We start from the raw sequence: 27,383 nt of genomic DNA on the forward strand, positions 1-27,383 counted from the left end.
AGGCGGAAGAAGGGAGCGGGGGCAGCAGGGGCCGGGGGTGCCCGGGCAGGGGGGCGGCCAGGGCCCCGCGGGGGACCTGCTCTCAGCCGGCGGCGGTGCAGCTGCCAGAGGGTCCTGCCCCTGCTCGGTGTCATCGCCCCCGGGTGCTGTCCGGAACGCGGGTCGTTAACCGGCGCGCAGCGCCAATTCACACACCCAGGCGAGATATTTCTAATTTTTATTCTAATTTGCACAACGTAGGGACATAGGTGGTGACCCACGAAAGGCTGGCTTACTAATCATAAAACTTGACACTATACATTTTAACAACGACATCAACAGCTATTGGTTACAAATTACATAAGTCTTTTGTTAATTGGACTTCAACCCCGTATTTGTTGGCTATATATCTCCCTTCTCATGCCAATCAATGTGTAGGTGCAGTTCTTCCTTCCATTTGAGTCTGGGGTCCATATTGAGTAGGTGGCCAGGGTCTCCCACTGCCAGAATTACCCTTACCCAGTTACTGCTCAGTCCTGACTTCAATCCTGGTGGCTCTTGTCCAGACGACAGCCCATTTGTCTTGGGATTGTCTTTTCTTTTCCGTAAAAAGAAAACATTAGCCAAGTGTATGATGTTTCCAAAGCAATGGAGGATAGGGAGGTGATTCGAGACAGGCGGCACAGCTCCACCAAGGGAAAATTCTCTCTGACCAACATAGTGGCCTTCTATAATGGAGTAACTGTATCAGTGGATAAGGGAAGGGCTACGGATGTCATTTATCTGGACTTCCATAAAGCCAGTTTTTGTGGGGGTTTATTAGCGTTTTATTTCTTTCACCTGACCACTGCTCTTAACTGAAAGTGCTACCCCTCACCAACTTACACTGCTCTGGATGAGCACAGCCCCACTGCTGCCTCCCCCTGCTTTTGTGTACATTTCTTCTGTTTTCCACTAGCACCCTCCTGATCAAACTCATGTAGCTCAGCTTGCTGATTTGGCAGAAACCTCACCTGAGAACAGTAAAAAAAAAAATCTAAAAGGTGATCCACTCCATGAAGCAGCTTTCCACTTAGCTATATAATGGCTCACACTGCCTCGAGGGAAGAGAGAGAGGTGTTGCCCTCTCTCCAGTGAGCTCAGGCTGTAGTGGGATACATGCTCCTGATGCACTATCATTGCCGGCATACCCTGATGTCTGCCCAGGGTGCCAGCACAAGAAGCAACTCCCTGCTTCTCTTAGCTGGATTTTTCCACTGGCATTGCAGCCCATGAGACACACCTAAACTAATGTTGCAGAGTTGAATGACACACAGATAAGGATAAATTGTATTTTAATACCATTACAAAAAGCTAATTTAAAACGTGTTTTCTGCATTTGCTTATTAAATTGCAGGTATTGTTGGGATCTGTGGGATAGGAGCTCGCCTTCACAAGTCACAAGCAAGGTCTCTCTGAGCAAGGTCAGGTTGTAAGTGGTGTATCTTGGAGCAAAACAAGGGCCTAGTAACTAATCTGCTGTGTGAAAGGAGACCTGCTGTTGTGCACTGACCTCTGCAGCAACAGCTCTTTGCTGATGCACAGACTGCAACAGTACAATTATGATCGGAGTGAATGAAACATGAACAGCCATGTACATGTGAGACCAACATAAAATCAGTAAGGCAAGGGTTAAAAAAGTGACCTAGAACACAGCTGAGAGCAGTAAGACTGGTAAACACTGTGGGCTGTGCAGTGTAAACAGAGCAGAAGGCCTGTGCTCTGGGAACAGGAGGATGGCAGCCAGGTCAGAGCACACTGTAAATGCCATCCCTGCCCCTGCTGTCACAAGAGGGAGGCAGAATGTAGCCATGGAGATACCCAAAATAAGGAAACAAACTGTAGAACAACCGTCTAAGATAAATAGCAGATGAAGTAATCAAGAATTGGTGGGAAGCAACTCACTACATTAATCTAACTCCTGATCAGCACAGACCCGCCCAGGGAGCGGTTTGCCATCGCTAGCCCAGAAAATGCAGAGAGACTGCGAGGCACGAATGGCAGTCGTGAGCACTGGACAGGGCGCGTTCTCTGGCAGACAAGCCCTCCTGGCTGTGCCATTTTGGACACAGGTCTTGGAGCTACCAAGTATGCAAGTGTGAGAAAATTATACAAAACCAGAATATCCTTGAGTTGGAAGGGACCCATCAGGACCATCGAGTCCAACTCCTATCCCTGCAAAGGACACCTTCAAACCTCCCATGGGAATGGGAGGACAGTACCTGCTCACAGCAAGTTACAACCTAGAGCCAAGTAGGAAAACCTAGATTCCCACCCTAGCGATCAGCCAGCCCAGACGGGCGGTGGTTTGTCACGAGCATGTTCTGAGGGCGGCACAGGATGGCAGCAGCGCCACGGTCGGCGCCTCCCGCGACGTCTCGCGAGATCTTCCGTTGCCGTTGGTGACGGCGCGAGCGGGGCGGGGCCGCTTTGAATCGCGGCGGGCCCTGGGCCGGGCGCGCCATGGCACCCGAGCGGCCCGCGGGGGAGCGGGGCGATGCTGCCAGCCCCAGCGCCGCCACTGCCGCCGGCTCGACGCGCGTCGAGGTCCCACGGCCCCCCTCCATTGAGGAGTTCACCATCGTGAAGCCCATCAGCCGCGGCGCCTTCGGGAAGGTGTACCTGGGCCGCAAGGCAGGCCGGCTCTATGCCGTAAAGGTGAGGCGTCGCCGCCGGGGTGGCAGCGCTGCTGCCGAGCGGCCCTGTGCGGGAGAGGGGCGTCCCGAGGGGGCGGGGAGGGCGGGCCCCGGTGTGAGCCCCGGGCCCTTCCCGGGGAGCGGCCGGTGCTCCGGGACGCGCTGGCCGTGCACCTCTCTCACCTCGCTGAAGTCCTGGAGGGTTTGGTCTGGGCACCTCTGATAACGACAGCTGCTTTCGTAAGTACTTTAAATAAGGGGAAATAACGGCAAAAACCTTGCCAAGCGCCAGAGCGCTGTTGGCTTCTCGCATGTAAACAGTTGCTGTAGCTGAGCTCCCTCAGCTGCTGCGCCTGCCAGGGGGTAAAGCACTGTCTCTGAGAGACAAGACGAGAATAAATTATAAAAACATTCTTGCTGAGTAAGTATTTTAAGAAAACTCAACAAAAACCTGATGCGTTTTCTATGTCTTTGTACAAAGGGCTAAAATCTAGTCTTGTTGTTAGTAAGAAGCTTACCAATTATTTGTGCAAACTTGACTTTGTGATTAAAAGGATTATGACAATCTACATAATACACAAAGAATAGGAAACATAAAAACAGTCATACAAAATAGGTGTCCCTCTGCAGAGCTGTATATCTCTATGCAATTTTATTATGAGCATTTTTAAGTTAAATCATTTGTGTGCTCTGTTTTGTTTTTCAGGTGATGAAAAAAGCAGACATGATCAACAAAAATATGGTTCACCAGGTGCAGGCAGAGAGGGATGCATTGGCTCTCAGTAAAAGTCCTTTCATTGTGCACTTATACTACTCACTTCAGTCAGCAAACAACATCTATTTAGTGAGTAAAAAATGACTCTGGCACTTTATGGTAGTCTTGAGCGTGAACTAAAAAAAATTGAGCGTGAAAATTGAGCGTGAACTGTAGTGATATCTCAAAACATTTTTGTAATGGTATTCCTTAGTCACTTCTACATTTTTCTCAGAATGGTTGAATAAGTAAAATATTTCTCTTCCTCTGGTGTCTTTGGGCTCTTTCTCCTCATGTTCCCCTCTTACAAGAGAACTTAGAAAGTCTAACAACTGCTCTGTCTTAGAAATATGTAGAAATCTTAGGGAAAACAATAAATCATTCTATTCAAGCAGAAGCCAAGTGACTGAAAGATATTCCGTGGCTCACTTAAAGGAAATCTATTTTACTTATTGCCAGTGCTCAAATTTTGTTACAGTTGTTGGCCTACATGATAAGGTGATAACTGAGTGGCAAAACTAAATGCTGGTCCACACAGATCATTGTGGAGCACAGCAGGACTTGTGCATGGGTTTATATACTGCTTCCACGTAAGGATTCAGACTGTCTGCAGAGGGTCTGGCACAATTTGTGTGGGCTGTTGTAAGCACACCCAGGGAACAGCTTGAAGAAATTCTGAGACAAGGTTGCTATGCACTCCTACAATGCATTTTGAGTGTAAACAGAGGCTTCTTTTTCTGGAGTCTCTGAACTGCTCCATAGAGTAGACGACTTCAAGGTGAAGGATTTTTAAAGGAAATGCTAAAATCATGTCTGGATGTGTGTGTGTATATATATATATATATGTATATATATGTAGAAGAATATTGTATATTGGAATGTAAGTACTGGTCAGATTTCCTGACCAAAACCCCATAAATGCCTTCTTGACATCAAAGAGTAAGTTTGAGAAACCTTACTGACTTCTATTTTATTTTGAGTATGACATGGGCCATCATAATGTGTCTGCATAAATGTCTACTGGGTGTGTCTATTTTTTTTTTCACTCTTTTTCATGTGTCTTAAATGCACAGTAACTCTCACTGCATTTTTGATAGTTTGTACTTATTTCACAAAGCTCAGGTCTTAATTTAATATTGTGTATAAATTATTGCAAGATAAAGTATTGAGATACTTTGATTTTTATAGAACAGCTGGTATTTGGCTTCAGGCCTTGAGTTTCACAGGAATGCTTTGCACTTCATTTTCTATGCTATGGAAATATACAATATTAAGCTAAATATAGATTAATATAGGAATATAAATACAGGTTAAAAGACATAATATTCAACATAGAAATATATAACATTTATAATATAGAAAATTTTCTGTAGTTAACTCTCAAAAGCTGTAGTTAGCTTTTTAGTGAGCTTCTAAAAGTAATTTAGGCAAATAAAATAAGTAAATGGTCTACAGAAAAAAAATGTTTCATGTCTGCTGTTACATGAAACTTTGATTATTTTATCCAGGTGAAAAGTATTGTGTGGGAAATGAGGTTTGCACAAAGGGGCTTCTATCTGCTTCTGCTCCTTGAAATCATATTTTTCTAGGGGTGAAAGTTATTTTGTATTGTACCTCCAATTTTGAAATGTGTTTTAAATTCAAAATCCTTGAATGACAGGTGATGGAGTACCTTATTGGTGGAGATGTCAAATCTCTTCTCCATATTTATGGATATTTTGATGAAGAAATGGCTGTTAAGTATATTTCTGAAGCTGCATTGGCTCTTGACTATCTTCATAGGCATGGAATAATCCACAGGTGAATTTTTTTTTTCCTTCAAATAAGTATTTGGTAGCTTGGGTTTTTTTATTTTTTCACTCTAACATATAAACCATCGCTGTTTCATTGTGGCAGCTTCCACAGGCACTTCATTTGCTAGAGCTCCTGGAAGCTCTTTTTGCAGGTGTGCGCTGCAGCAATGCTGTGAAACAATGGCTAAAATCAAATCTGTGAGTGTGTGCTGAGCACACAAACACAGCTTTCCCCTGCCAGCTCTTTCCCACTCCATTGCTGGATTAGCTGTGATGGTTCAGGAGCCCTCTGGGTACTGCACAGGTGGGCTTGCCTGGAGGACAAAGGGACACTGGCTACCCTGATGCTCCCCCAGAGTGAGAGTTCTTTTTGCATTCAGCAATGCTACAGAGAACACACATGAAAACTCCTGCTGAAGGTTTGCTTGTCACCCGTAGGAGCTACACATTGGTGAATGTTATGATGCTGCTACTTGTGAAGGACGCTTGTCAAGCCTGTTGAAATGCAAAATATGCAACTCTTGACATGCATGCTGATTTTTACAAAGCCTGATATGTTTGTGCCTTATTTAATGCTAAATATCTTTGAATCATTTGATGTGTTCCTCAAACTGGAATCTTCTGCTGGCTGGGAGATGTTACTATTAAACAGCTCTAACCAATGTTTTGTATTGAGTGTTTCTAGCCAGTGAACTTCCTTGGTGCTGCTCAGTGCTTTTTTTGCTGACTTCAGATGTATTCATATTTTCAGGGATTTGAAACCAGACAATATGCTCATTTCTAATCAGGGACATATAAAGTTGACAGACTTTGGGCTTTCCAGAGTTACTCTGAACAGAGGTAAGAGTTGTTTCTATCCTTTTGGTTGTATTAAAATGTATTTCTGCATCACATTTCCATATTCTTGAATACTTCACATCCCTGTCAAGGGCACCTTTCAATTAAATAAGTGCAAGTGTTGCAGTAATACCTGATTTCTAATAGGCAAGTACTGATTAGCTACATAGTAGTAGGGGGTCTGCTCTCAGCAGAAGGTAAAATATTAATTCTTTGGGACGAGGCTGTATGAAATATGATCTGGAGCCCTTTCTTTGGAGGGATCTGGATTTCAAAGTTTTCTGTAGTCTGCTAGGAGAATGCAATGGGTGAATAAATAATTCTGGCTTGTTTCTGTTTCTCTGACTACTTCTGGCCTTCAGTTCATGTCTCTCAGTCCTGTATAAATTAATTTCCAATAAATTAACAGGAACATTCCAGACATTAGTTTGAGGGTTAAGGGGAAGATCAGCTCCCCTTAACCCTTGGGCATTCACATGCCCAAGATCATTGGCATGTGAATGTTCTCTTTTCAAGCAGAAAATATAGCTGAATAGTCATGACTGTCTGGCACAGGCTGCAGATCTTAAGGTGAATAGCCTATTTCTGAGCTGGTTTGTACCTCCTTAGCCAGATCATCCAAACTTATGCTGCACAGCACCAGTTCAGGTTTTTGACACAGCTGCTGGAGGGTACATCCTTTTTATATAGTTAAAGGAATGTTGAAATTCAGAGCTGTCTATGGAGTTTGATTCGTGGTTTTAAGAATACAAAATAAAATCCTAGGTATTCTGTATTTGTTATGATATACTGCTTTAACTGATGTTCTAATGGGACAGGTTATTGTGTCTAGTTGAACATTATATGAAAGCTTTAAAGCTACTTACTGCTAGTGAGCAAAAAAAAAAAAGGTTGAGTTTTCACCTATGAAAAATTCTTGTGTAGCTTTTTTGAGATGTCTTTTGGAGCAATGGCAGGTTTGGAATCAAATTTAATATCCTATTCCACAAGCCATAAGCTGGAACTGCCAAGCCTAAAAACCAAAGCTGATATCAAATTAGGAAATGTAGTGCTTTTTACATAGTGTGTTGGAAAAGAAATTTGGCTTCTACAACTTCTGTATGTATAAATGCATAGGACAAAACGCCCTGTGGTAAGTAAGAATGTACAGATAAGTCTTCAATTGGTCTCGGTGGCTTCATTTGTATATTTGTTGAGTATGTGACTCAATTTTTTCTTTGGCTTCGTGAAACTTAAGTAAATGTCTGCAACTTTGCCTTTGTTTACTATCAAAATGAAAACCTGATCTATTTGATTTTGGGTTTACTTTTCTTCTGTAGAGATAAATATGATAGATATCCTTACTACCCCATCAATGGCAAAGCCAAAACAGGACTATTCACGTACTCCAGGACAATTGTTGTCTCTTATCAGTTCTCTGGGCTTTGTAAGTAAATTTTCACTGTCTTTGAAGTATTTAATTTTAGTTTATTTGCTATCTTAAATTCAATAGTTGGCATGATAAGGCTATTCTTGCATCTCTTCTGGTAGAATGACTTGTGATATATTTAGAGTACTTTAAAATTGTGGTGTGATTATCTTGGACTTTTGAATTGCTGACTTTTTAATAGGCATGGCTAAGCTCCAATGCAAACATAAAGAATGGGTGAAGTTATACTCTCAATCCTGGATTGAGAATTTGTTCAGACTCCATTAAGTTTTAACTGTCCTTCTTTCTGCTTGTTAGTATACCCCTCCTGCTGTAGGAATGAAAGTGCCAGGGCACAAATCGAGTCCAACATCTGACAGTCCGCATGGAGCGGTTTCTCCTGTACCTATGGCCCAGAAGGAAAATACCCCTCTTTCAACTAAATTGTTCAAAACACGTGAGTATACCAGGCCTTGTGCTGAGGAATACTCTGGCTGTGAGGTTGTGGTCTTTTAATTTTATGTGAGTAGTTTGGACCCACTTCAGAAAAGGTGTGATTTTGTTGGTGTCTTGCTCTCCACCATTTCTCCAGTGCTTTACATGTGACATGTTTTCACCTTGACTACTTATGTCATCTTCTAAAGTGGTTTTGTTTGATTGGGTTTTTTCAAATCATGACCCCTGAAGTCAAAATCACCCTTTAACATTTTATGGAAATAGTGTCAGTTTTTTACATACTTTCAGTGGAAATTGTTAAATATAGCAATGTATGCTTTCATTTAAATTGTCTTCTCTTGCTGCTTTCTCATTTCTAACCTGAAATGAGAAAGAAGGCAACTATGCTGCATATGTTTGTACTGCTTTTACATGACTTTTTTGCTTGGCAAGTTCGTAATTCAAAAAATGTGTAAATTGACCATCAGGAAAGATGACTCGAGAAATTGTTGTCAGCATAGCTTTCCTTATCTTCCTTTGATGTGAAAACTTAACATACTGTGAAGTCAGTCAGTATATGTTGCCTGTTTGTATCAACATTTGAATTTCTTTTTCTCTTAAGATCTGGATAATTCTCAATTAACACCTGTGATGCCAGCAAGGAGTTTAACTCCTACTCTGCTTCAGTCAAGAAACAGATTTGGTACCTCCAGTGTCAGTAGTCAGTCTCACACACACCTCTCCAGTGTGGAATCAGAAACCTGGAGCAGCCCCAGGTGCGGGAAAGATGTAGAGGTCAGGATTGTTCCATCTTCCCACTCTAAATAAAAATTAGTTTGTACTTGTGTATGCAAATGTCTTGTATTTACTTGCCTCAGTTATTTCAAGTGTTGAGAAACTTTCCTACAGTAGAAGGAGCAGGGATTGTAATTTATGTTGAGTAGGATTTTGGGTCAAACCGATATAACTTTTTCATTCAAACAAATATTAGTCCTTTGCAATATAACAGGAGAAGCAAATGCTATTGAGCCTGCAGCAAAGGAGTGAAAGAGAAGGCTTCACTGACCATCACTGGTTTAGCCCTATCCTGAACAAGGTGGGCACTGCTGGGAGCACTGGCTTTTTGGAAGCTGACCTTGTCCCTGTAGCTTTATTTGCTCAGTATTGTGGGCAAAAGAATTTATTTAAAATACAGAACTTGGGAAAACAATAAAATCCACTTCAAACTTCTAGTAGCTCTTTGACTGAAAAGTTTAAGGCTTTTTATTACTGAAGGGTTTTGAATCAACTAACCTAACACCAGTAATTATAGCTGGTAATATTTTATCCTAAAATATTTTATCCTATTTTAATGTGTTAATGAAATTCCACACAAACATAAAAGAAAATGCTGTACTATGTAGTTCCTTGCCATGATTCCTATTTAGAGCATACAGAACACCTTACATTTAAAACAATACATTATTCTGTACCTGTCTGTTTCTTAGGCCTTGGTTTTCGTATTGTGTTATCAAAGCATTAGGAATATCAGATTTTTCTTTTGTCATCTCTGAAGTGTAATATACCACAGGGTACTGTAATGGGGGTTCTTTCCTTTGAACTTTCTTGGAAACTGAAAACTTCTGTAGTTTAACTTCTTAAAATAAAATCGCAAATACAACATCAATTGCTCTATTTTTTCATCCTTTGGCATTTAAAAATATGTCATTTTCTATTGTATTATAGTAAGCTTATTGTATGTTCTTAACTTGGTAATTTGACTTCTTTTATGCCTTATTTGGTTTTGGGGTTTTTTATATTTTGAAGTATGGTTTTTCACTAGTAGTAGTTAAAATGAGTAACGCTTGCAAATCTGCATTTCATTATGGAGGCTGTAATAAAGTATTTCAAATTAAATGTTTCTGTAATGCTGTAATCATATTTTTCTTGATACTCAAAACTTAATGTGCTTTTTTGCAGCAAAGTGAAGATGAACCTCTTCGTACAACATGCAAAACCAGTAACAGTGGGTCAGCTGTCCTTTCAAATGCTATGTTGCCAAATAGCAAAGGTGTTGAAGTTTTAAAGAGGAAAGAACTTGAGTCTGCCGTTTCTCCCATTGCCAGCAATGAGTCTGGCAGTAGGCAGAAGCTGGGAAGTGAACGTTTGGATATAACAGATACTCCTGTGAGCACTCTGGATGTGAAAGGCGTAGTAAGAAAGTGTATTTCTGAAAACAAGATTTGGAAACAAAAAGTCTTTGTAAATAAAAGAGATGTGACTTATGAAACAGTGGAGACTTCCAGATTACAGCAGTCATTTTCAAGGCAGAATGAGCCTGTCAAAGAGGAAGTAGTGTTTGAAAAGCCAGGTGTAAAAAGAAGCTTTGAATCAGTTGACACTAGTCCTTGTCAGGAACTTAACTATGTTAAAAAAAGCAATGCAGAATATAAACGTGGCTGTCAGATCTCAGAATTTCCAGCAAACAAAGGGACAGGTTTGACAACAGAAATTCAATCCTTAATGCTTTGCAATGATGGATGCCTATGTGATGCCTGTGAAAGCAAGGAAGAAGTTAAGATTTTTATTAGTAACCAGGAAACAGTAGAAAGATCCCTTACTCCAACTATAGCTAAAAATCTTATGTGTGATCTGGATGCAGACTGCGGAAAGGATGATGAAAAGGAGTACATGAACTCAAGCTTTTTAGTCACTGATGATGAAAAACCTTTAGATGTCTTCAGTGCAGATTCTGACTTACTTCCTGAAGTGTCTGTTACAGAAAGCCACCTAGAAAAACAGCTTTTAGATTTGGACAGAAGTGTTAAAGACCTCTCCTTTGAGGAACCAAGACCTGAAGGTGTGCTAATAACATCACCAGAGTCCCGAGATGCCTCACAGTATGGGGAGGAGGTGCCTACAGTCCAGGACTGCAAGCCATTACATCAGAAAAAGGATAATGACCAGCAACACAAGAAACTGGAAGAAACTTACCTTGACACAGTACCTTCTCCTTCAGAAAAAATGAAGGAAGCACTGAGTCTCTTTAAAAAAAATGCTGTTGTTTTCCGGAGTTATAATAGTCCAATCAATCTATCCAATATATCTGAGCCATGCAGCATGGCTTCCTTAGATATAATGGATCTTTCGCCTGCTTGCAGTGGCTCTTACCCAACAGCTATCACTCCATTACAGAAAGGAAGATCATATCAGGTCTATCAGGTAGGTAAGGATGCAGATAGAAACTTTGTACATGCATTGGACATTAGGGACCTGAAATTATTTCACTGGTAAATTTAGGGAAAACTTGAGTAGTTTGAGGTAGTCTGTCAAAATGACCTCTATTGACAGGGTTTCACTTGCTGCACTTGTGTGGCCAAAATTATAATACCTGTAAGAATTTAGCAGTATCTTTATGTTCACTGGTTTGCCTTTGGCTCAACATGCATTGCCTGTCCATCGCTGAGAAATCTTTGCTGTTACAGTGAATTGATTAAAAAAAGCCTGTGCTATTTTGTCTTGCAGTGTATTTTCCATGAGCAGTTATAGGTTTCCTAATGTAATGGGAAGTCCTTGTTTTTTGGTGGTTTTTTTTGTTATCCTGCACTTTTCCCAAGACAGTGTGAATGCTGTTCAGCTGCTGGTAACTGCCATTGTACCAGCTACTTTTTTTTTAAATCCTGTTAAAAGTGAGGGTGTAATGTATTCTGTCAAGTGCCAGTTACAAGCCTATACAAAGATTGATGTGAACAGTGATAGCTGCTGATGTGACACTGGAGGAAGAACTTAAGGAAAGTTTCTCAAAGAGTAGGCATCTTTATGCTTCAAGACTCTTGAAATAAAGCAATGTAAGCACATTTCACACTTGCTTTTCAGGGAATGTTTTGTGACTTGTTCTTGGCTTGAACTTAAGTATTAATTACTACATCTGTGACTAAACCTGGAGCTGGGAGTTTCTGAGCTGGTTTTGTTTGACATCTGAGTCCTTGTCCCATCTTTTCAGACCCCTTATCAAGGGGATGCCGGCACACCGTACAGGACTCCAAAGAGTGTTCGAAGAGGAGCTGCCCCCGTAGAAGGTGAACGCATCCTGGGGACCCCAGACTACCTGGCACCTGAGCTGCTTTTGACACAGTCTCATGGTAAGGCAAAGCAGCCATCTGTCAGTACTTGAAAGGTGGCACTTTATATTTCTAAATGTTGGTAGAACTGTAAACCCTTCAAACAATAAGATTGGGAATTCTTCAAAAATAGCTAGTGCTAAGCTTCTGCTGTCATGGGTGGCTGTGTTTGCTTCAGCTGCTCCTTCCATTCCTTTACTGCTTTCTCATAACCAGAGGTTTTGGTTGTCCATCACAATCTTGCTTGCTGCCAATCAAGCAAGGCTGTGATGGACAGTCTGATCGGCAGCCTGAGACTTGTATGTGGCTTATGATTAACAACTTGGTTATCCTGAGTGCCCTTAAAGATTCTTTGGGAAGGGGGAAATTTAGTGAAACTTGAGAGTGAAATGCTTAAGACTTCAATTATTTTTCGAATGTCTTCTGTATTTATTGATTATTAAATGTTATGTGAAGCCAGATAATTGTATGAAGTTGCCTTAAAATCATTTATTGAGTTGAGTGACCTCATGAAACACTCCAGACATCTGACAGGATCTTCTGTATAAAAGTGCAGTAATAGCCGTCACATTTTTGGAGGTTGGTTTTTTGGGTTGGTTTGTTTGTTTTCAAAATACTATACTAAAATAGCACAATTTTAAAGGGCATAAATTTATTTGTCTCAGATTCTGAGATCCACTGAGATTAACAAAAAGTCTGAAATAGTTTTCTGCTAAATTGCAAGAAGCATTAACAAAAATTAAATGCAATGTATCTATCTCTAATACAGTTGTTGATGTATAACTGCATTTTATTTCCACCCCAAAAGTATACTACTATTTTGTAGAGCTACAAGTCTTGGGAAAATAACATGAGAGAGAGACCTTAATTGAGAGGTAGTTATTACTGTCCTGTGGAGCAATAAAATTCTGCTAATATAAATTAACTAAAACTCTATGAATAGAGATTTCACAATTTAGCGGTAAAAACTGAAAATGCTAAACATATGTACTTGTTGTTTTGCCCTTCCATTTAGAATTTCTGGATATCTGGCAGGTGTTAAAACTGAATAATATTTTGGAAATGTAATCAGGGCTACTTAGACAATGTGAAACTTGGTCACAGGGGAATTCTCTGTGGTTACTGGGTTTTTAGGACTTTGGTGAAAACTTGCAGAGTCTTGGGTTTGTGTCAGGAAATTACAAGTCTCCCATTACCTTCAGTGAAGCCAGGGTTTTTGGAGCTTCAAATTTTCCCTCACTAAATATTTCACATGTTGAACTGCTTGTAAATGTAGTCTTAATCCTAAATTAATCATGTAACAAAATTATTTTATTTTCATTTCTAACTTAGATTTAACATTGCTATCTTTCCTTATTGTGTAATACCACCTTAGGGGAAAAAAGAATCATTCCTATGCCTTTGGAGAATCATGCTTGATATTTAATGTTTGTATTTGTTACATATTGGGGGCTTTTTTTGCAATAATTGTAATATTTTTACTTCATTGTCTTTTCATATGCAGGGACTCTGATCTCTGGTGAGTTTTCTATATTCTGTGCAGAACCGAAGTGTTCAGCATAACTGAACAGTCAAAGTATAACCAGATCACAGTTTCTGAGAACATTAGGTGAACAGTATTTCTATACAGAAAGACATGTCCAATATGCCTCCACATAAAAATGTGTGGTGCTCACAGAATCAGGAAACATCATATCAGTGTGGCTAAGCTATCAGAAATCACACATGTAAACATGTAGTTCAGAAGGAAAGTCAGCATTCCTAAATTGTTTAACACGAGGTAAAGCCAGAGACACTTTCTTATTGCTGTCTTTCACTTTATTGCAGTCAGTCTGATTTACTTTGGCTACGGGTGAAGAAGGTTCAGGTGCTCTAGACCTTGAGTTACTGCTTCTTGCTTCAAATCACAGAATCATAGAATATCCCAAGTTGGAAGAGACCCACAAGTATCATTGGGTCCAACTCATGTCCCTGCCCAGGACACACCCAAGAGTCATAGCATGTCCCTGAGAGCAATGTGCAAATGCTTCTTGAGTTCCTTGCCAGGCTTGCTGCTGTGACCACTTCCCTGGGGAGCCTGTTCAGCCACCCTCTGGGTGAAAAAACTTTTCTTAATATCCCACCTCCCCAGCACAGCTTCATGCTGTCCTTAGGTCCTGTTTAGCAGGGATATGGTAGGTGTTGGTCTAATTTTAGTTAGACTTTGTGTGGGAAAAATTGCTGCTGAAACCTGGTTATTACACTGTTCAGGTTGTGATCTTATTAGACTTTGACTGGAGCTGGGAGTATTTTACTGACCATCCAGATACTCTTAACAACAGTGGATGTGAACTCACTGCTTTGATGTGCTTAGCTTGGTGGGCACTCTTACCGCTGTTAGGAGCTGCTAAAAGTGTATTAGATTACTGGTTAAACACTCTGGTTTTCAGCATTTCTAAACTTCACAGTAGTCTTTGTGAAATGGCTCAAAACATTCATTTGCTTGGAGGTGTCTTAGGGTTTTTTTACATGCCAAAAAAAGCCAAGAACAATTTTTTATCCTTCAGAGTTTGTTTTGTTTTTGTTTTTAAAGCAACTGTGGCATCTATTCTTTATATGGTGCAGTCGGCATGGCTTGAAGATGCAGGGAGCTTAGGATGCATGCAGTGGTGTCTGGGATTGCTTTGCCTGCTGGTTTCAATGTACATTAATAGGAGAGATTGGCAAAAAGACACAACCCTGGAATGTGGAAAACCAGAACTATCTAATAACAAAGCAGAGAGTGCTAGTAACTGCACATTGCCCCAGTCAGTTCAGTGTAATGGAAGGTCATGGCAGCTTCATGTGTGCTGGCTCGTTTCTGCAAGCTGTCTTCATGACATTCATCATAATTTAGACAGACAAAAATGAAGTTCAGTATTCTGAAGTTTTGGAGACTTTTAAAGAACTGAGAGAAGGGCACAGATGGCAACATGGAGCACTCATCCAGGCTCTAGTCCTGAGGCATCTATTTCTTATCACAAAACAATCTCTTGGAGAAGTTAGCTCCTGGATTCTCTGTGATGGGAGTTGATAATTAGATTGTTACTAAGAGCCTCCTTGGTTTTATCAGTAAGCCCCAGTGTTACCTATAATGAATTAAGGAGCAGAGTGGCTATAAAAACTTTTTAAATATTTTTAATCTGCATGAGTATTAAACAAAACTAGTCTCTTCATAATTTTCAAGAAACTTGCAGAATTTAAACACTCCCCAGCTTTTGCTAATCTCAAAGTCTTTGTAAGTATCATTTCTGTAGTGTAATTATGTGGATTTATTTTACCAGGTTCTGCTGTAGACTGGTGGGCCCTTGGAGTTTGTCTATTTGAGTTTCTAACTGGAATTCCACCTTTTAATGATGAAACACCAACACAGGTCTTCCAAAATATTTTGAAAAGAGGTAATCTGTTTCAGTAATCAGGGCAAGTATGTATTTCCAATATTTGTTTTATAGTTTGAGTTACCAACTCAACTCTTATCTTTGTCTGTAGATATTCCCTGGCCTGAGGGTGAAGAAAAGCTGTCTGATAATGCCCAGAATGCAATAGATCTTCTTCTAACAATTGACACTACTAAGAGAGCTGGACTGAAGGGTTAGTATTAAAATTGTTCTTTGCAACTTATTGCAGATTTTTAAGTGGTGACCTCCTCCTCCTCCTGAAACTTAGGCTGATAAACTTCAGTGCCTCACTAGGTTCCACATATAGTACCATACCACTTAACAAGTTGTGGTATTTTCTGTATTTCTTGTGGGGTTTTTCCTTTCTGAACAAGGTAATTCTGGGGCTGGATTGTTTTGTTCATTTTAAATTGTTTAATTGAACTTCTGTTTTGCTTTACTGCTGTTCTGCTATGCATTTTTAGTGTTGGACATCTGATGTGCCAAAGTTCTCTCTTATCTAATGGGTATTTGGAATTTTTAACCTAAATGACATTGAGAGCCTTGATTAAAAAGATGCTACTTCGGGAGAGAAGCCTCCTACAACAAATAGCTAATTCAGAGAAAGCAGTTTTTTCTTAGGGATCAGTCTGGCTTTGTTGAATGCATAGGAGAATACAAAGTTGGACAATATATACTGTACAAAGTCTACTTTTTTTCCCCTTGTACAAGGGCTTAAACATCTCCTATTGTTAATAGTGACTATCCTTTTTAAAAAAAAAAAAAGCTGATAATGGGAAAAAAATTAGAGTGAGATATTTTGGAAAAAGAGAGAGAACTCTAATGAGAACTGTTCAGGAAATCACTAGAGAAGGAAATTACTGTGGAAAGGCTTTCACATAAAGAGACTAAATGCTAGAAGCTGAAATCAAGCCAAATTAAAATAGAGAAGGCACAAGATTATGTATGTAGATTATTATGTCAACAGACAATTCTGTGGCTTTGATAGTTCCCAAAAAGCAATTTGAAAGTGTTTTAGTTAAACACAAGTTACTGTCTTTATTTCTGGATTTTAGAGTGAAATATAAATTGCCTGTCAAGGGCAGAATTTTAAAACAGATGACATAATGGTGTCTTCCTATCTGAGCTTCTTTGAAATTCATTCTTTGTCAAGATTTACAACTGTATCTGGCCTCTTTGTCCAATTTATAGAAGTGAAGTTGGATGAGTAGTTTTCAGGACAACCATTAAGTTTTTCTTGTTGTACCTAAGTTTCCATCACTGTCATCTTCTCTCCCCTCACCCAAATTTGTGCTCTCCCTTTTATCACTATAGCATGAAGCCTTTGGTACTGGGAAATCCCAGTTATGTTGTTATAGTGCTGTGCTTTTCTAAATTCAATCTTTCTGGGTAAGAGCAGCTTTCAAGCTGCTTTTTGGCTCAGTGGAACTGTATGGAACAGGTTCCCTGGATAGGGGTGGCAGCTACTTGTCCTGCCGACAGTTTGATCCTACTAAAGTTGGGGGTAATCAAAGCTCAATTGCAATTTGCACTTCTATGATCGTGTAGAAAAGGAATATAGAGCAAATCTACTGACAGTTGTAGATGAGGGAACAAAGTGACTATGGGGCTTGGGCATAAGGAAGTTTCTAATGCTTATATGACCTTCTGTTTCAGAACTGAAGCATCACCCCCTCTTTCACGGGGTAGACTGGGATAATCTCCAGAACCAGACGATGCCATTTATACCTCAGCCAGATGATGAGACTGACACCTCTTACTTTGATGCTAGAAACAATGCTCAGCACCTGACTGTGTCTGGATTTAGCTTATAGCATCAAGATAAGTGGACATTCTCCATGGTTTTGCACACTTACAGGTTGTCTTGTAACCCTAGTTTGGTCTTGACTAAGCTTCTTGCTGAATTTAGTGTTCCAAGTTACCAGCCTATTTTTATATAGCCTTCTTCATTCTAAAGTGAAACTACTGTATGAAACTGGTATCAAGTGCCTTCGTGCTACTTGTTATCTCTTGCACCTTACTAAGAGGCCAGAGCATTGTGTTTCTTGGACCTAATAACTCTTGGCAATAATGGGGCTTTTTAATAATAATTAATTATTCCAGTTAGGAACTGTGGCATTATTTCCCAGCTAAACATAATAGGGAAAGGATATAAAGGAATTGTATCTAATTAATAACTTACCTATTGGTGGTTCAGTGTGGTGGCAAGCTGGTTTGGGAGCAGTCCTGTCTGAGCAGTGTGAATATATATCCTCAGTGCAAAACTGGTCATTTCTATTCAAGGTGGAAAATTGAGATCTCAATGCAGCATTGCAATGTCTTGTGTTCTGTTTGTCCTATTCCCAAGAAGGGATGGGAAGATACAACCGTATTCCAAGTTAATTTGGCTACAAGTGACACATGAGATGGGCAGGAGACTACCCTGTCCTAGAGAAATGGGACAGGGAGAGGATACTTGGGGCAAGTCTGTTAAACAAATGCTCTGCTTAAGTTGTTCTTTGGGCTGTAGGAAGCTGGACTGAACATACACTTTAGCAGTTACTGGTTTTTTATAGAAAATGCCCAGTATGTGTGTCTGTTCTCTTGTGTCAGATAACAAGTGACAGGTGATTTTTTGTTTTCTAACAAGTAGTATTCATACTGAAGCTGCCAAGTATTAAAGACTATAATATATTGTAGGCTAACAGACTGTTTTGTAAACTCACAGCCAGAGCTTGGATTTTGACTAGAATATAAAACAGAAGTGTATGTTCTGTATAAACCTAAATTAAGGGGAAGTATATTTAAATTTATCTTTAAATGCAATACAAATCTTGTGTCTGCTAGGTTTTAGAGGTTTATTTGTAGATAATTCTGCTTAAATAGTCTTCAGTATTTTTCTGGCATATGTATCTCTAACTTAACGAAGATTTTAATGTTTCAGGTTCATACACTTTAGATAAAGATCATTTGTGCTAGATGGTGTTACCAGCTAAGGGCCATGTGCCAGAAGCCAAGCATTTTGCCAGTGATTTTTGCCAAGTGCATTTTGATTTAATGAACTGACTCTTTTTGTGGCAGTAGTGAGTTGTCCCTTTATTACCTTGCTTCCTGCAAGACAAGATTTATTGATGGAATTCTGAGCAAATAGTCTGCCAGGCTTTCTGCTGTCCCCTCAGGTTGCTGGGAAAGGAATGGGAATGCGAAGAAAAATGAAGTTTCCTAGAAAGACCTAAAGAGAGCTGATTTTTTAATAGCTCAGAATGACCAATCCCAGCTCTTGTGAAAACTCAATTTTGTGAAACAGAATTTTGGCGAGTTGCAAAACATACAGTGAATTTCACTCCCTTTGCTAAGGACTGCATTTTCAGAGAACTTTTAAATTGTCACACTGCAATTGTTACATGATGGAAAAGGTGCAAACAAATGAATGCACTACTGAAGCAGTATTCATAAACAACATTCTCTGAAAGTGATGAGAAGTTCTTTAGTGGTTTTCCTGTGTACTGTTAGAATATATATACTGGGGTAGGAGGGTACCTTAATCACTGGTATTTTATGCAATTTATTCTTCCATTTCTAGTTGAAGAAAGCAAATCTTAAAAGAATTAACTATGATTACATGTCAAAGAAATAAGAAACTGAACATCACAACAGCGCTTTGTCTTCAGTGCTTTACAAGTGGTTACACCTGTCCCCATTTGTCAGTGTAACACATTCCCATGAAGGTGGAAAATACTTGTTGCACTGGTATAATCTTCTTTAACCCTTCGAAACAGTTCTTAATCATCTACAAGGGTCAAGTAAGCTTCTATAAAAATCTTATCCTAAAAGAAAATGGTGGCGTTTCTACCAGTTGATTAATGCAAAAACATAAGAGTTAATACAAAACCAGCTGATTAGTACAAAAACATAGAATCTGTAGAACAGTATACTGGCCAATTGACAAATCTGAATGTTTAATATAAAGTTATCACTACACTGCTGTTCAAAATTTAGATTTCACACAATTAGCCCCAAAAATATTGCAATATCCTGTTCTCTTAAATATCTTGTATTTATCTTGGTTATAGCAAACATGGAGTTGAATGTCAGATATTGATTGTTGAGATTTGTGATGTGGTTTCGTTTGTTGTGGGGTGTTTTGGTTAGTGGGGCTTTGATCTTTTGTAAAAAGGTGAATCCAACTTGGAATTCCTTGTCAACTCGATCCCACTGGTTTTGTCCCACTTGTTGCTTGACTTGAAATACTACAGGTAAAAGTTTAAAAGGTATAATGTAGTAGCTGGAAGATATCTAGTGTTATTAGTAAAGATCTACAAATAACAGTGTAGGCTGGCAAAAGTTTCTGATCCTTAGAAGCTGTAGAGTACCACGTGGCAAGTCCTCCAGCTGTTACATGGTGCTCCCTGAAGGCCTAAACTTTATGTGCATTACACATAAACTCAGTAGCTTCCAGGTTATCTTGGGAGACAGTTTATCAGCCATTACATCTGAAAACTACTGGAGGGATAAGTGTTGTACTTGGTTACACAGAAGCAGCAGTTTTGGATGGTTATTCCCAGTCCTTATGTGCTGTTGGACACACCTACATATGGGGCAATGTCTGGGGGCCAAGGTGCTGAAGTGTTCCCTTGTGTTGTTGAGCTCAGAGATTCCAGTTTCAGCATGATTGGGTTTACCACATGCTCACTCTGGCAATAAAATGCATTGTTTTCCTCTCTACTTCGTTCTCCAAAAGTTCACTTTGCACTTAATTCAAAAATTCACTTTACTTTTGTGTAAATATATAAAATAAAATAGTGCAGTTGTGCTGCTGCTTCTGCATTTTGTTTTTCTTTTATTGTGCTACTTTCTCCTCTGCTGGGAGTGTGGCAGATAGATTTTTACACAAAGAAACCCTTAGTGCTTCCCACTACCTCAGCAAAGGCAATAAGAAAATACCTATTACTTTCAGTACAGGTCTGTATGCCCTTCAGTTAGCTCATAACTTGCTAGGTCCTGCCTGGAAGCTTTAGTGCCAGCTACATTTGTGTACTGAAATGGCAGGAGAGCCAAGTCCTGAGTGGTAACTCCTGCACGGTGTGAGTCTCCTCCTCTGCATAACTCACATGAGTCAAGAAAGGATGGTGGCTCCATCTCCTCAGCACCTGCTGTGCTGCCACAGCACCAGAACAGAAGCAGCAGAGCCCTGAGGATGGAACAGCTGCACCAGGCACACACTTAGACCTGGCTCTGCTTCAGTGCTCTCAGCTGAGCAGCTCTGAGGGGATGGAGTGTCTAATCTGCTTTGATACAGAGCAAGCTTCTGCCTTTCAGGTGAAGCCTGATTTGCTGTAGAAAACCAGACTGATGTTTGCTTCACAAGTGCAGTTTGGTGCTGGGTCTGGCCCTTTCCAGTGCTACGCAGAACTGATTAGCCCTCCTGCAGAGAGCACAGGCTGAAGCTGTGTATCCCAGGTCTGAGCTCCAGCCATCTGCTTATGCTACTGCCTCCACATCAAAGCTGTGTCTCTGCACCTGGGAAAATGATAAAAAAAATAAAACAACCAGTTTTCCTTACCTTTAAGCTGAAATACCTACCAACTAGGAACGTGTTCAAATTATGGTGAGTTTGAGATAGGCCCAGTTCTGAGTTACAAGTGAATTGTTACTCAAGTGATGTTGTTTTGTATTATAACTTTCAGGTTGTGACTGATTCTTCATGATACAGCCAGCAGGCTCTTGTATACACAGCATCTGGTGTACAGCATTTAGGAAATATTAAGTCCAAGATAAAATACAAAATATTAAGGGATCGATTTATTGAAATAGGAATAAATAACAAGGATAGTACAAGCCTACATTTATTTCAGGGAGAAGTTAACAATTAAGTACCTTTGGGAATGTCTGTCCCATCTCTAAGAGCTCGACCCCTACAGGTGACACGAGCTGTGGGAGGCACTCCAGGGTGGTTTGTCCTGGCAGAAGACATGCTGCTTCAGGAGGCTGGGGTTTCATGTGACCTTCAAGCTTGAGTGTCCTTCCTGTATAATTTCTATCCCTTATGATAAGAAATCAGTCACTTTAGGAATTTTAAGCTCAGGCACAATGGCTTCAGGTCCCAGCAGAACTTCCAGGATAAGCTTTGTTCAAACCTGAGTTTTCAATACATCTCATGCCAAAACTCATGTCTGGCACATGAAACCATCTGCTTGTTACAGCAGTCTTCAAAGAGGTTACAGCTATTTTATTTTTTTAATTCAGCTTTACAATAAGAAAATCAGAAGAGGGGAAAAGTAACTAAAATTTTTTTTCACATAACTAAAAAACAAGATTAAAATTTCTCTGGTAAAACCAACATTAAATTCTGTGATTACATTTTTATACAGTATAGCTTATATGAAAAATGTTTTCCAAACTATAAAATATTTTCAGGAAGGACCAAAAAAAAACTTTCCTTAAAAATTATTTGTAGGATGTAATCCCGGTGGAAAATGAAAGCACATTAATAATGGTGAAAATTTTGAAGATTTAGAACTTAATCATGGATTATGTTGTGATATGATTTTTCATAGCAGACTGTAAGTTTTCTGTCAAATCTAATTTTAGTGCATTTGCATTTTCCAGAGATTTATACAACTTATATATTAATTTATTTTAAAATTAAGTGTAAAGCATGCTTTTGTCAAGCCAACTTCACAAGGTTGTACCTCTATCTCTATATGGGTTAATAAATATTCTGTGGGGAAAAGAAAAATATCAGCTCCAAAATCAGCTGAAAAGGTTTTTTCTGACAGGAAGTAGAAGGATAAGAAAGACATACCAGAAGTGATATGTTTCATGATGTAACTTGGGGAAAATCCACAATACAATAAATCTTACTTTAACTGCCAACAGAAAACTTACAGTGCACTGAGCTTTTTAAAAGCTTAAAGCTAGACTTACTGAGCTAGTTCTCATCTCATTTTAAAGCACCTTGTGCCTAAACTATGCATTTCAGTTAAAATAAGCTGTTGTCAGCAAGAATACAGTTATGAAAGTAAAAAGATAAGGTGCAGCCTCTTTACATGGATCCCTTGTACCACATGCTGTTTCCAAACTTGTATTTGACGGTCCCCCTGTTATTAATGGCTCTAACTTTCAGGATATATACAAATTACAAAATCTTCTTTACAATTTTACAGAAAAAGTGAAGCATTCAACTTAATTTCTGAACAATTTGTATGGAAATTGCCCCACTCTAGTTTAGCAGCAAAAATAACAAATTGAATTCCTCGGAGCTATATTGTATTTTTCCAACAGATTACAATGTATTGAATTTATACTTTTTTTAGATTTTTCACCTTGTAATACCTAATGCTGTGGAAAAACAGGCAGGGATCTTGAGATTGTAAAATTATTTCAATGTTAAAGTGACAGTTTTAGATATTTTTCATTTATTCTTTTATAGAGATTTTATTCTCTTCATCAATTGACATTAGCAGGCCAGTAATTACTGAAGGCCCATCCACAAGCACATTCCAAAATAATTATTGTTCATATGGTGTTGAGGATTGAATTATTCAATTGATTTGTTACCTAGGAGCTGTATTCAAGTTTCAGTAATATTAGTCCTTAAACATTTAGCTCAAAGGTAGTACAAAATATTACTGTAATATAAGGAAGATCATCCCAAATTCTGAGATTCTGTGAGAATTCAAGACTTCCTTTGCTTTCCAGGGCCATCTTCTCCTAGAAGTCCTTAAACATAGTCATGAATTCTCAGTTCAGTTTTCTAGAAGAGGAAACAAATAAATTGGTTTAATGTACCTTCACATATGAGATGATTTTTCATTTGTCTGAACAAACAAATCAATTAAGGTTACATGTGAAAGATTTCCATTCCAATAAAACACAACAGGCTTCAAGACACCCAAAAATTTGTCCTCTTACACCAAGGAGTAGAAAATTCACTAAGAATTTGGAACTGCAGATGGAATTCCACACATAAGTCCCTGACCCTGGGTCAGTGGCGTGCTGGCTCAGCAGAGCAACACTTAAGAGCCTGTTTTCCCCATGACTCCATAAAACTTATAATTAGAAGGTTCTAAAATCATGAGCTGAACATAGACAACTTTTACTATTATGAAAATATATTTCTATCTTAGGATAGAATCCCTAGGATTCAGGTTTTCAAGCCTTCTTGGTAAAGGCTCCAGTACGAGTACCCAGATTTTCAGCATTAAGTTCCCCATAAAGGAACAGGGGACAGGTTAAGAGGTGCTGAGCTACCCCTGCCCAGGGACTAGAGCTAAACACAAAGCTCTTGGTTATAGAAGGCTGTCCCTCCACCAGGTACATGGAATTTGCTACACTGTGCAGAATAATTTAGAAGTCAAGGCTCCACAGCTGCAGCACAAGAGAATTTTGCATGGTAGCAGAGACTCGTGGTTTCTGCTGCAGGGACAGTTCATGTAATTCAAAACTAAAAGTACACAGACAGGGTCAATGCAGACACTGTGAACAGCTATTGCCTAAGAGCTCACACACCTTGCCTAAGAGCACAAGCTGAAACTGGCCACAGGACAAGAGAAAAGGACTCATTTTGTAATTCTGTTTTCTCACTGAGTGTACTTGATCAGCTTCCTACACATTGTTAAAGGAGATAGAACTCCAGATAGAAATGTGCTGCAGCACATACTCCTTATGCCTATGAGTAGACTTCAGAAACGGAGAGAAAAGCTCAAGAACACAGACAATTCTTGAGTTGCTTCTGTTATTGAAGTTCATCTCAAAACAATACATGAAGGAGTAAACAAAACATGGGGCTATGCTATCTCTGTGTTTCACACCGACACTGGTATTACCACTGGTACAAATCCTGGTGTCCAAACCTCAAAAAGAATGTTGAAAAACTGAAGCATTTGGCAATGAACCACAAGAATCATTCTAAGACTGGAAAACATTTTTAAAATGAGGTTCCAGTTGCTTTATTTACTTTGTTTAAGCAAGAGATTATGAGATGACCTGGTGACAGCAAAACGTAACCATGGAAAACACATTACAGGCCCTTTGTCAATTGCATAAAGATACAGGAAAATCCAATGGATGCAAAGTGAAGCTGGTCAAATCCAAACTAATGTACCATGTGTTTATTCAATCAAAGCACTGAATTACTAGGACAATATAGTAGAAAAATTGCTGGAAAGGGTGCTTTTCTAAAAACTGATTTCTGTCTGAATCTGGCTGGATTGAGGGTGCTACAGAGGTCAGAACAGATGATCAAAAAAGATTTTCAAGAACAGCACACTGTTCAGAGAGAGGGAGAAACACAGCCATGCAAGAGCAATTAGCAGAACACTGAAGTTCATAGAAGCTTCAAGTAAAATACTTCAAATAAATAGTTTTGATATAAAACACCCCAACTTTGTCCTTGCTGACAAGGGGAAATTTCTATTTGATGGTGCAAAGAATGAGCAAAATGTGCATAACTGCCTGAAAGCCTCAGTACTGCAATCTCTGGTTTCATCAGACAGTGCAGCAACACCGATGCTGCTGCTGACAGCTCTGAGCCAGGGGAGCTCCCTGGCAGCCTTTGTGGTGCTGTATTGTTTACAAAGCCAGGGGCTGGGCCCAAAGAGCAATGATCAGTGACAAGAGTATACTTGGAGGCCAGTAATTAGTGGTGAATGCCAGGGGTCGATACTGGGGCCAATCCTGTTTAACACCTTTAGCAATGGCCTGGATGACAGACAGAGTGCAGAGTGCACCCTCAGCAAAGCTGCAAATTACACAAAACTGGGAGTGGCTGATATGCCAGAGGGTGGTGCTGCCATCCAGAGGGACTACAGCTGGCTGGAAAAATTGGCTGACAGGAACCTTATGAAATACAACAGGGAGAAGTGCTTAGTCCAGCCAGCTGGGAGGCAGCTTGGCAGAAAAGGATCTGGGCATCCTGGTGGACACCACGTTGAACATGAGCCAGGAACATGCCCTTGCAACAAAGGCCAGTGGTGTTACAGGCTTCCCTTCTAACATTATCACTTCCAGCTTTATCCCTTTGGAGGGGAGCAAGGTGATTCTTCCTCTCTATTCAGCACTGGAGAGGCCACACCGGGAGTGCTCTGTCCGCTTCTGGCTACATGAGAGACGTGGACAACCTGGAGAGAGTCCAGCAAAGGGCCACAAAGATGATTATAGGTCTGGAGCATTTCTGAGGAAACACTGGCACAGGTTGCCCAGGGAGGTGGTGGAGTTTCCCTCCTTGGAGACAATCAAAAGCTGCCTGTACACAGTCCTGGGCAGCCAGCTTCAAAGTGTCCCTGGCTGAGCAAGGATGTTGGACCAGATGACCTGCAGAGCCTTCCTTCAACCTCAGCCACTCTGCGTTTCTGTGATTTACCAAGGGAGAGAAAACTATGCCATGAAAACTAACAAACATTAAAAAGCTAGAGCAAATTCAGCTAATTCTTCTAAGATCCACACACATGCAAACTCTGCAGTCTGACAGAGGAAAAAGATGTAAAAGCCAAGAGCATACTAAGCTAACAGAACCAGGTGTGAGGCTGAAGTAAGCAGGCAGTAACTAGAGAACACTCACTTGATCTGATGCTTAGAGAGTTGAGAAAAGGCAAAATCAGAGTTCAGCTGCCCTTCAGCTGAAGGAAGTCAAGGTAGATGTTACAAAAATATCATAGTAAGGTGCTAGTAAATGTTAAATATAGGTGACAGATGGCACTCTATAAAGGATATGATAGGCACATCTATAAAGGATATGATAGGAAATAAAATTCTCATGGCACAACGGGACTAGGGAGTCTAAAAGCAGTGAAAATTGCTCAAGTAAATATGAGGAGTGGGAGGATCAAAGAATGTTATGGAAACACTTCCAAGCTATCCAGCCTCACCCACTTGTGTATGCTCAAAATTATTTATCCTGCATCACATTTTATAGATTTAACATAAATTGCCACATATAAAGCATACTACATATAAAGTCAAATTAACCAATACTTTCTCATACTGACAAACGTTCAAGGCAAATAATTTTCTGTCCTGTCTAAATAACATGATAATATTACCTATTGGCTTAAACAGGTGACACACACTGAATGTGTTCAATTGAATGCACATCTTTACCTTCGCTTTCTTTGGTGATACACATGTACCAACCACTGGGCAATAAATGGCCAAACAATAGCAAAAGCTAGAATACCAGGAGAAATTTCAAAGGGCCACCATGATGGTTTCTAAGGAAAACAGAAAAAAATTCCAGTGAGCAATATGTGTGCACATATTGAATACCACCTGTATACTTCTCATCACTTCAAATGCTACAGTACCAAAGAAAATAATAGTAAGACTGCAAGAAAAGATTAATCTATGAAGTAATTTCCTCAGACTGATTATTTTTTATCTCCTAGTCAAGGAAGAGACAATACAAAAAGCACATACCAAGAGCTAGAGATAAAATATTCAAATTAATCCTTTTTCACAGTTCACACTTTTTACACATCATAAAAACAGTATTTTACCTTGACAGAGGAGGCAGGCTGGTAATTTGACTGTAGTGTTGCAGATTTTGCCTTTAAATACAAACAAAAGCTTTTAAGTATAAAATAAGGAAACTGCAATTAAAATTTTTCTTCACAAAACAAGAATATGAGGTTTTTCATCTTGTGATAGCTTTGCAATCTGTATATATCACAGTTTAATGCACAGAACCACCCCCATGTGATCCCACATAGCTGCTAACTTGCCTCTCATGTTTCCACTACTCTTTATAGTAATTTTATCACTTCTCTGTGTCTTAGAAAATGAATCAGTGTCACTTACTGGACCTCTTTACAGTTTTAAGGCTCCCCTGCTCAACTTGTCATTGCAGCTTTCTCAGCTCTGGTCTAGTCCCAGTTCCAGCCCAGAGCAGAAACTGCAGCAGCTTAATATGCCTGCTTGCATGTCTCAACACCAGTCTATATTAAAGTCAAAACCACTCCTTTAGTTTGCCTGGGCTACAGCTACAGGCATGTCTATCACCATAAAGGAA

At 39.7% G+C, this 27,383-nt stretch overlaps 2 protein-coding genes across 5 annotated transcripts in view; one reads left to right on the forward strand and one right to left on the reverse strand.

Moving 5' to 3' along the window:
• The first annotated feature begins 2,475 nt into the window (after positions 1 to 2,475).
• MASTL (microtubule associated serine/threonine kinase like) lies at positions 2,476 to 20,203 on the forward strand. Its single transcript, XM_050970512.1, has 12 exons — positions 2,476 to 2,676; positions 3,361 to 3,498; positions 5,069 to 5,208; positions 5,953 to 6,041; positions 7,358 to 7,464; positions 7,765 to 7,903; positions 8,504 to 8,676; positions 9,841 to 11,082; positions 11,864 to 12,002; positions 15,284 to 15,397; positions 15,489 to 15,590; positions 17,054 to 20,203. Exons 1-12 carry the CDS (start codon positions 2,482 to 2,484, stop codon positions 17,209 to 17,211), a joined length of 2,736 nt encoding a protein of 911 aa, XP_050826469.1. The 5' UTR covers positions 2,476 to 2,481; the 3' UTR covers positions 17,212 to 20,203.
• A 948-nt stretch (positions 20,204 to 21,151) lies between these two features.
• Positions 21,152 to 27,383, reverse strand: part of ACBD5 (acyl-CoA binding domain containing 5) — a 30,424-nt gene continuing 24,192 nt past the window's right edge. Inside the window, exons 11-13 of one of the 4 annotated variants that reach the window (XM_030235957.2) lie at positions 26,872 to 26,922; positions 26,477 to 26,586; positions 21,152 to 23,132 (exon numbers count right to left, since the gene is read on the reverse strand). In XM_030235957.2, the coding sequence (XP_030091817.2) occupies positions 23,120 to 23,132; positions 26,477 to 26,586; positions 26,872 to 26,922 (174 nt within the window). In that variant the 3' untranslated portion in view covers positions 21,152 to 23,119. Of the gene's footprint in view, positions 23,133 to 24,302; positions 25,498 to 26,472; positions 26,587 to 26,871; positions 26,923 to 27,383 lie in introns of those variants that run through there. The other 3 variants (XM_050970519.1, XM_050970520.1, XM_050970521.1) reach the window with 3 other exon arrangements.

The sequence above is a fragment of the Serinus canaria genome, chromosome 2 (genome assembly GCF_022539315.1).
Source record: "Serinus canaria isolate serCan28SL12 chromosome 2, serCan2020, whole genome shotgun sequence".
Classification (NCBI taxonomy): Eukaryota; Metazoa; Chordata; class Aves; order Passeriformes; family Fringillidae; genus Serinus; species Serinus canaria.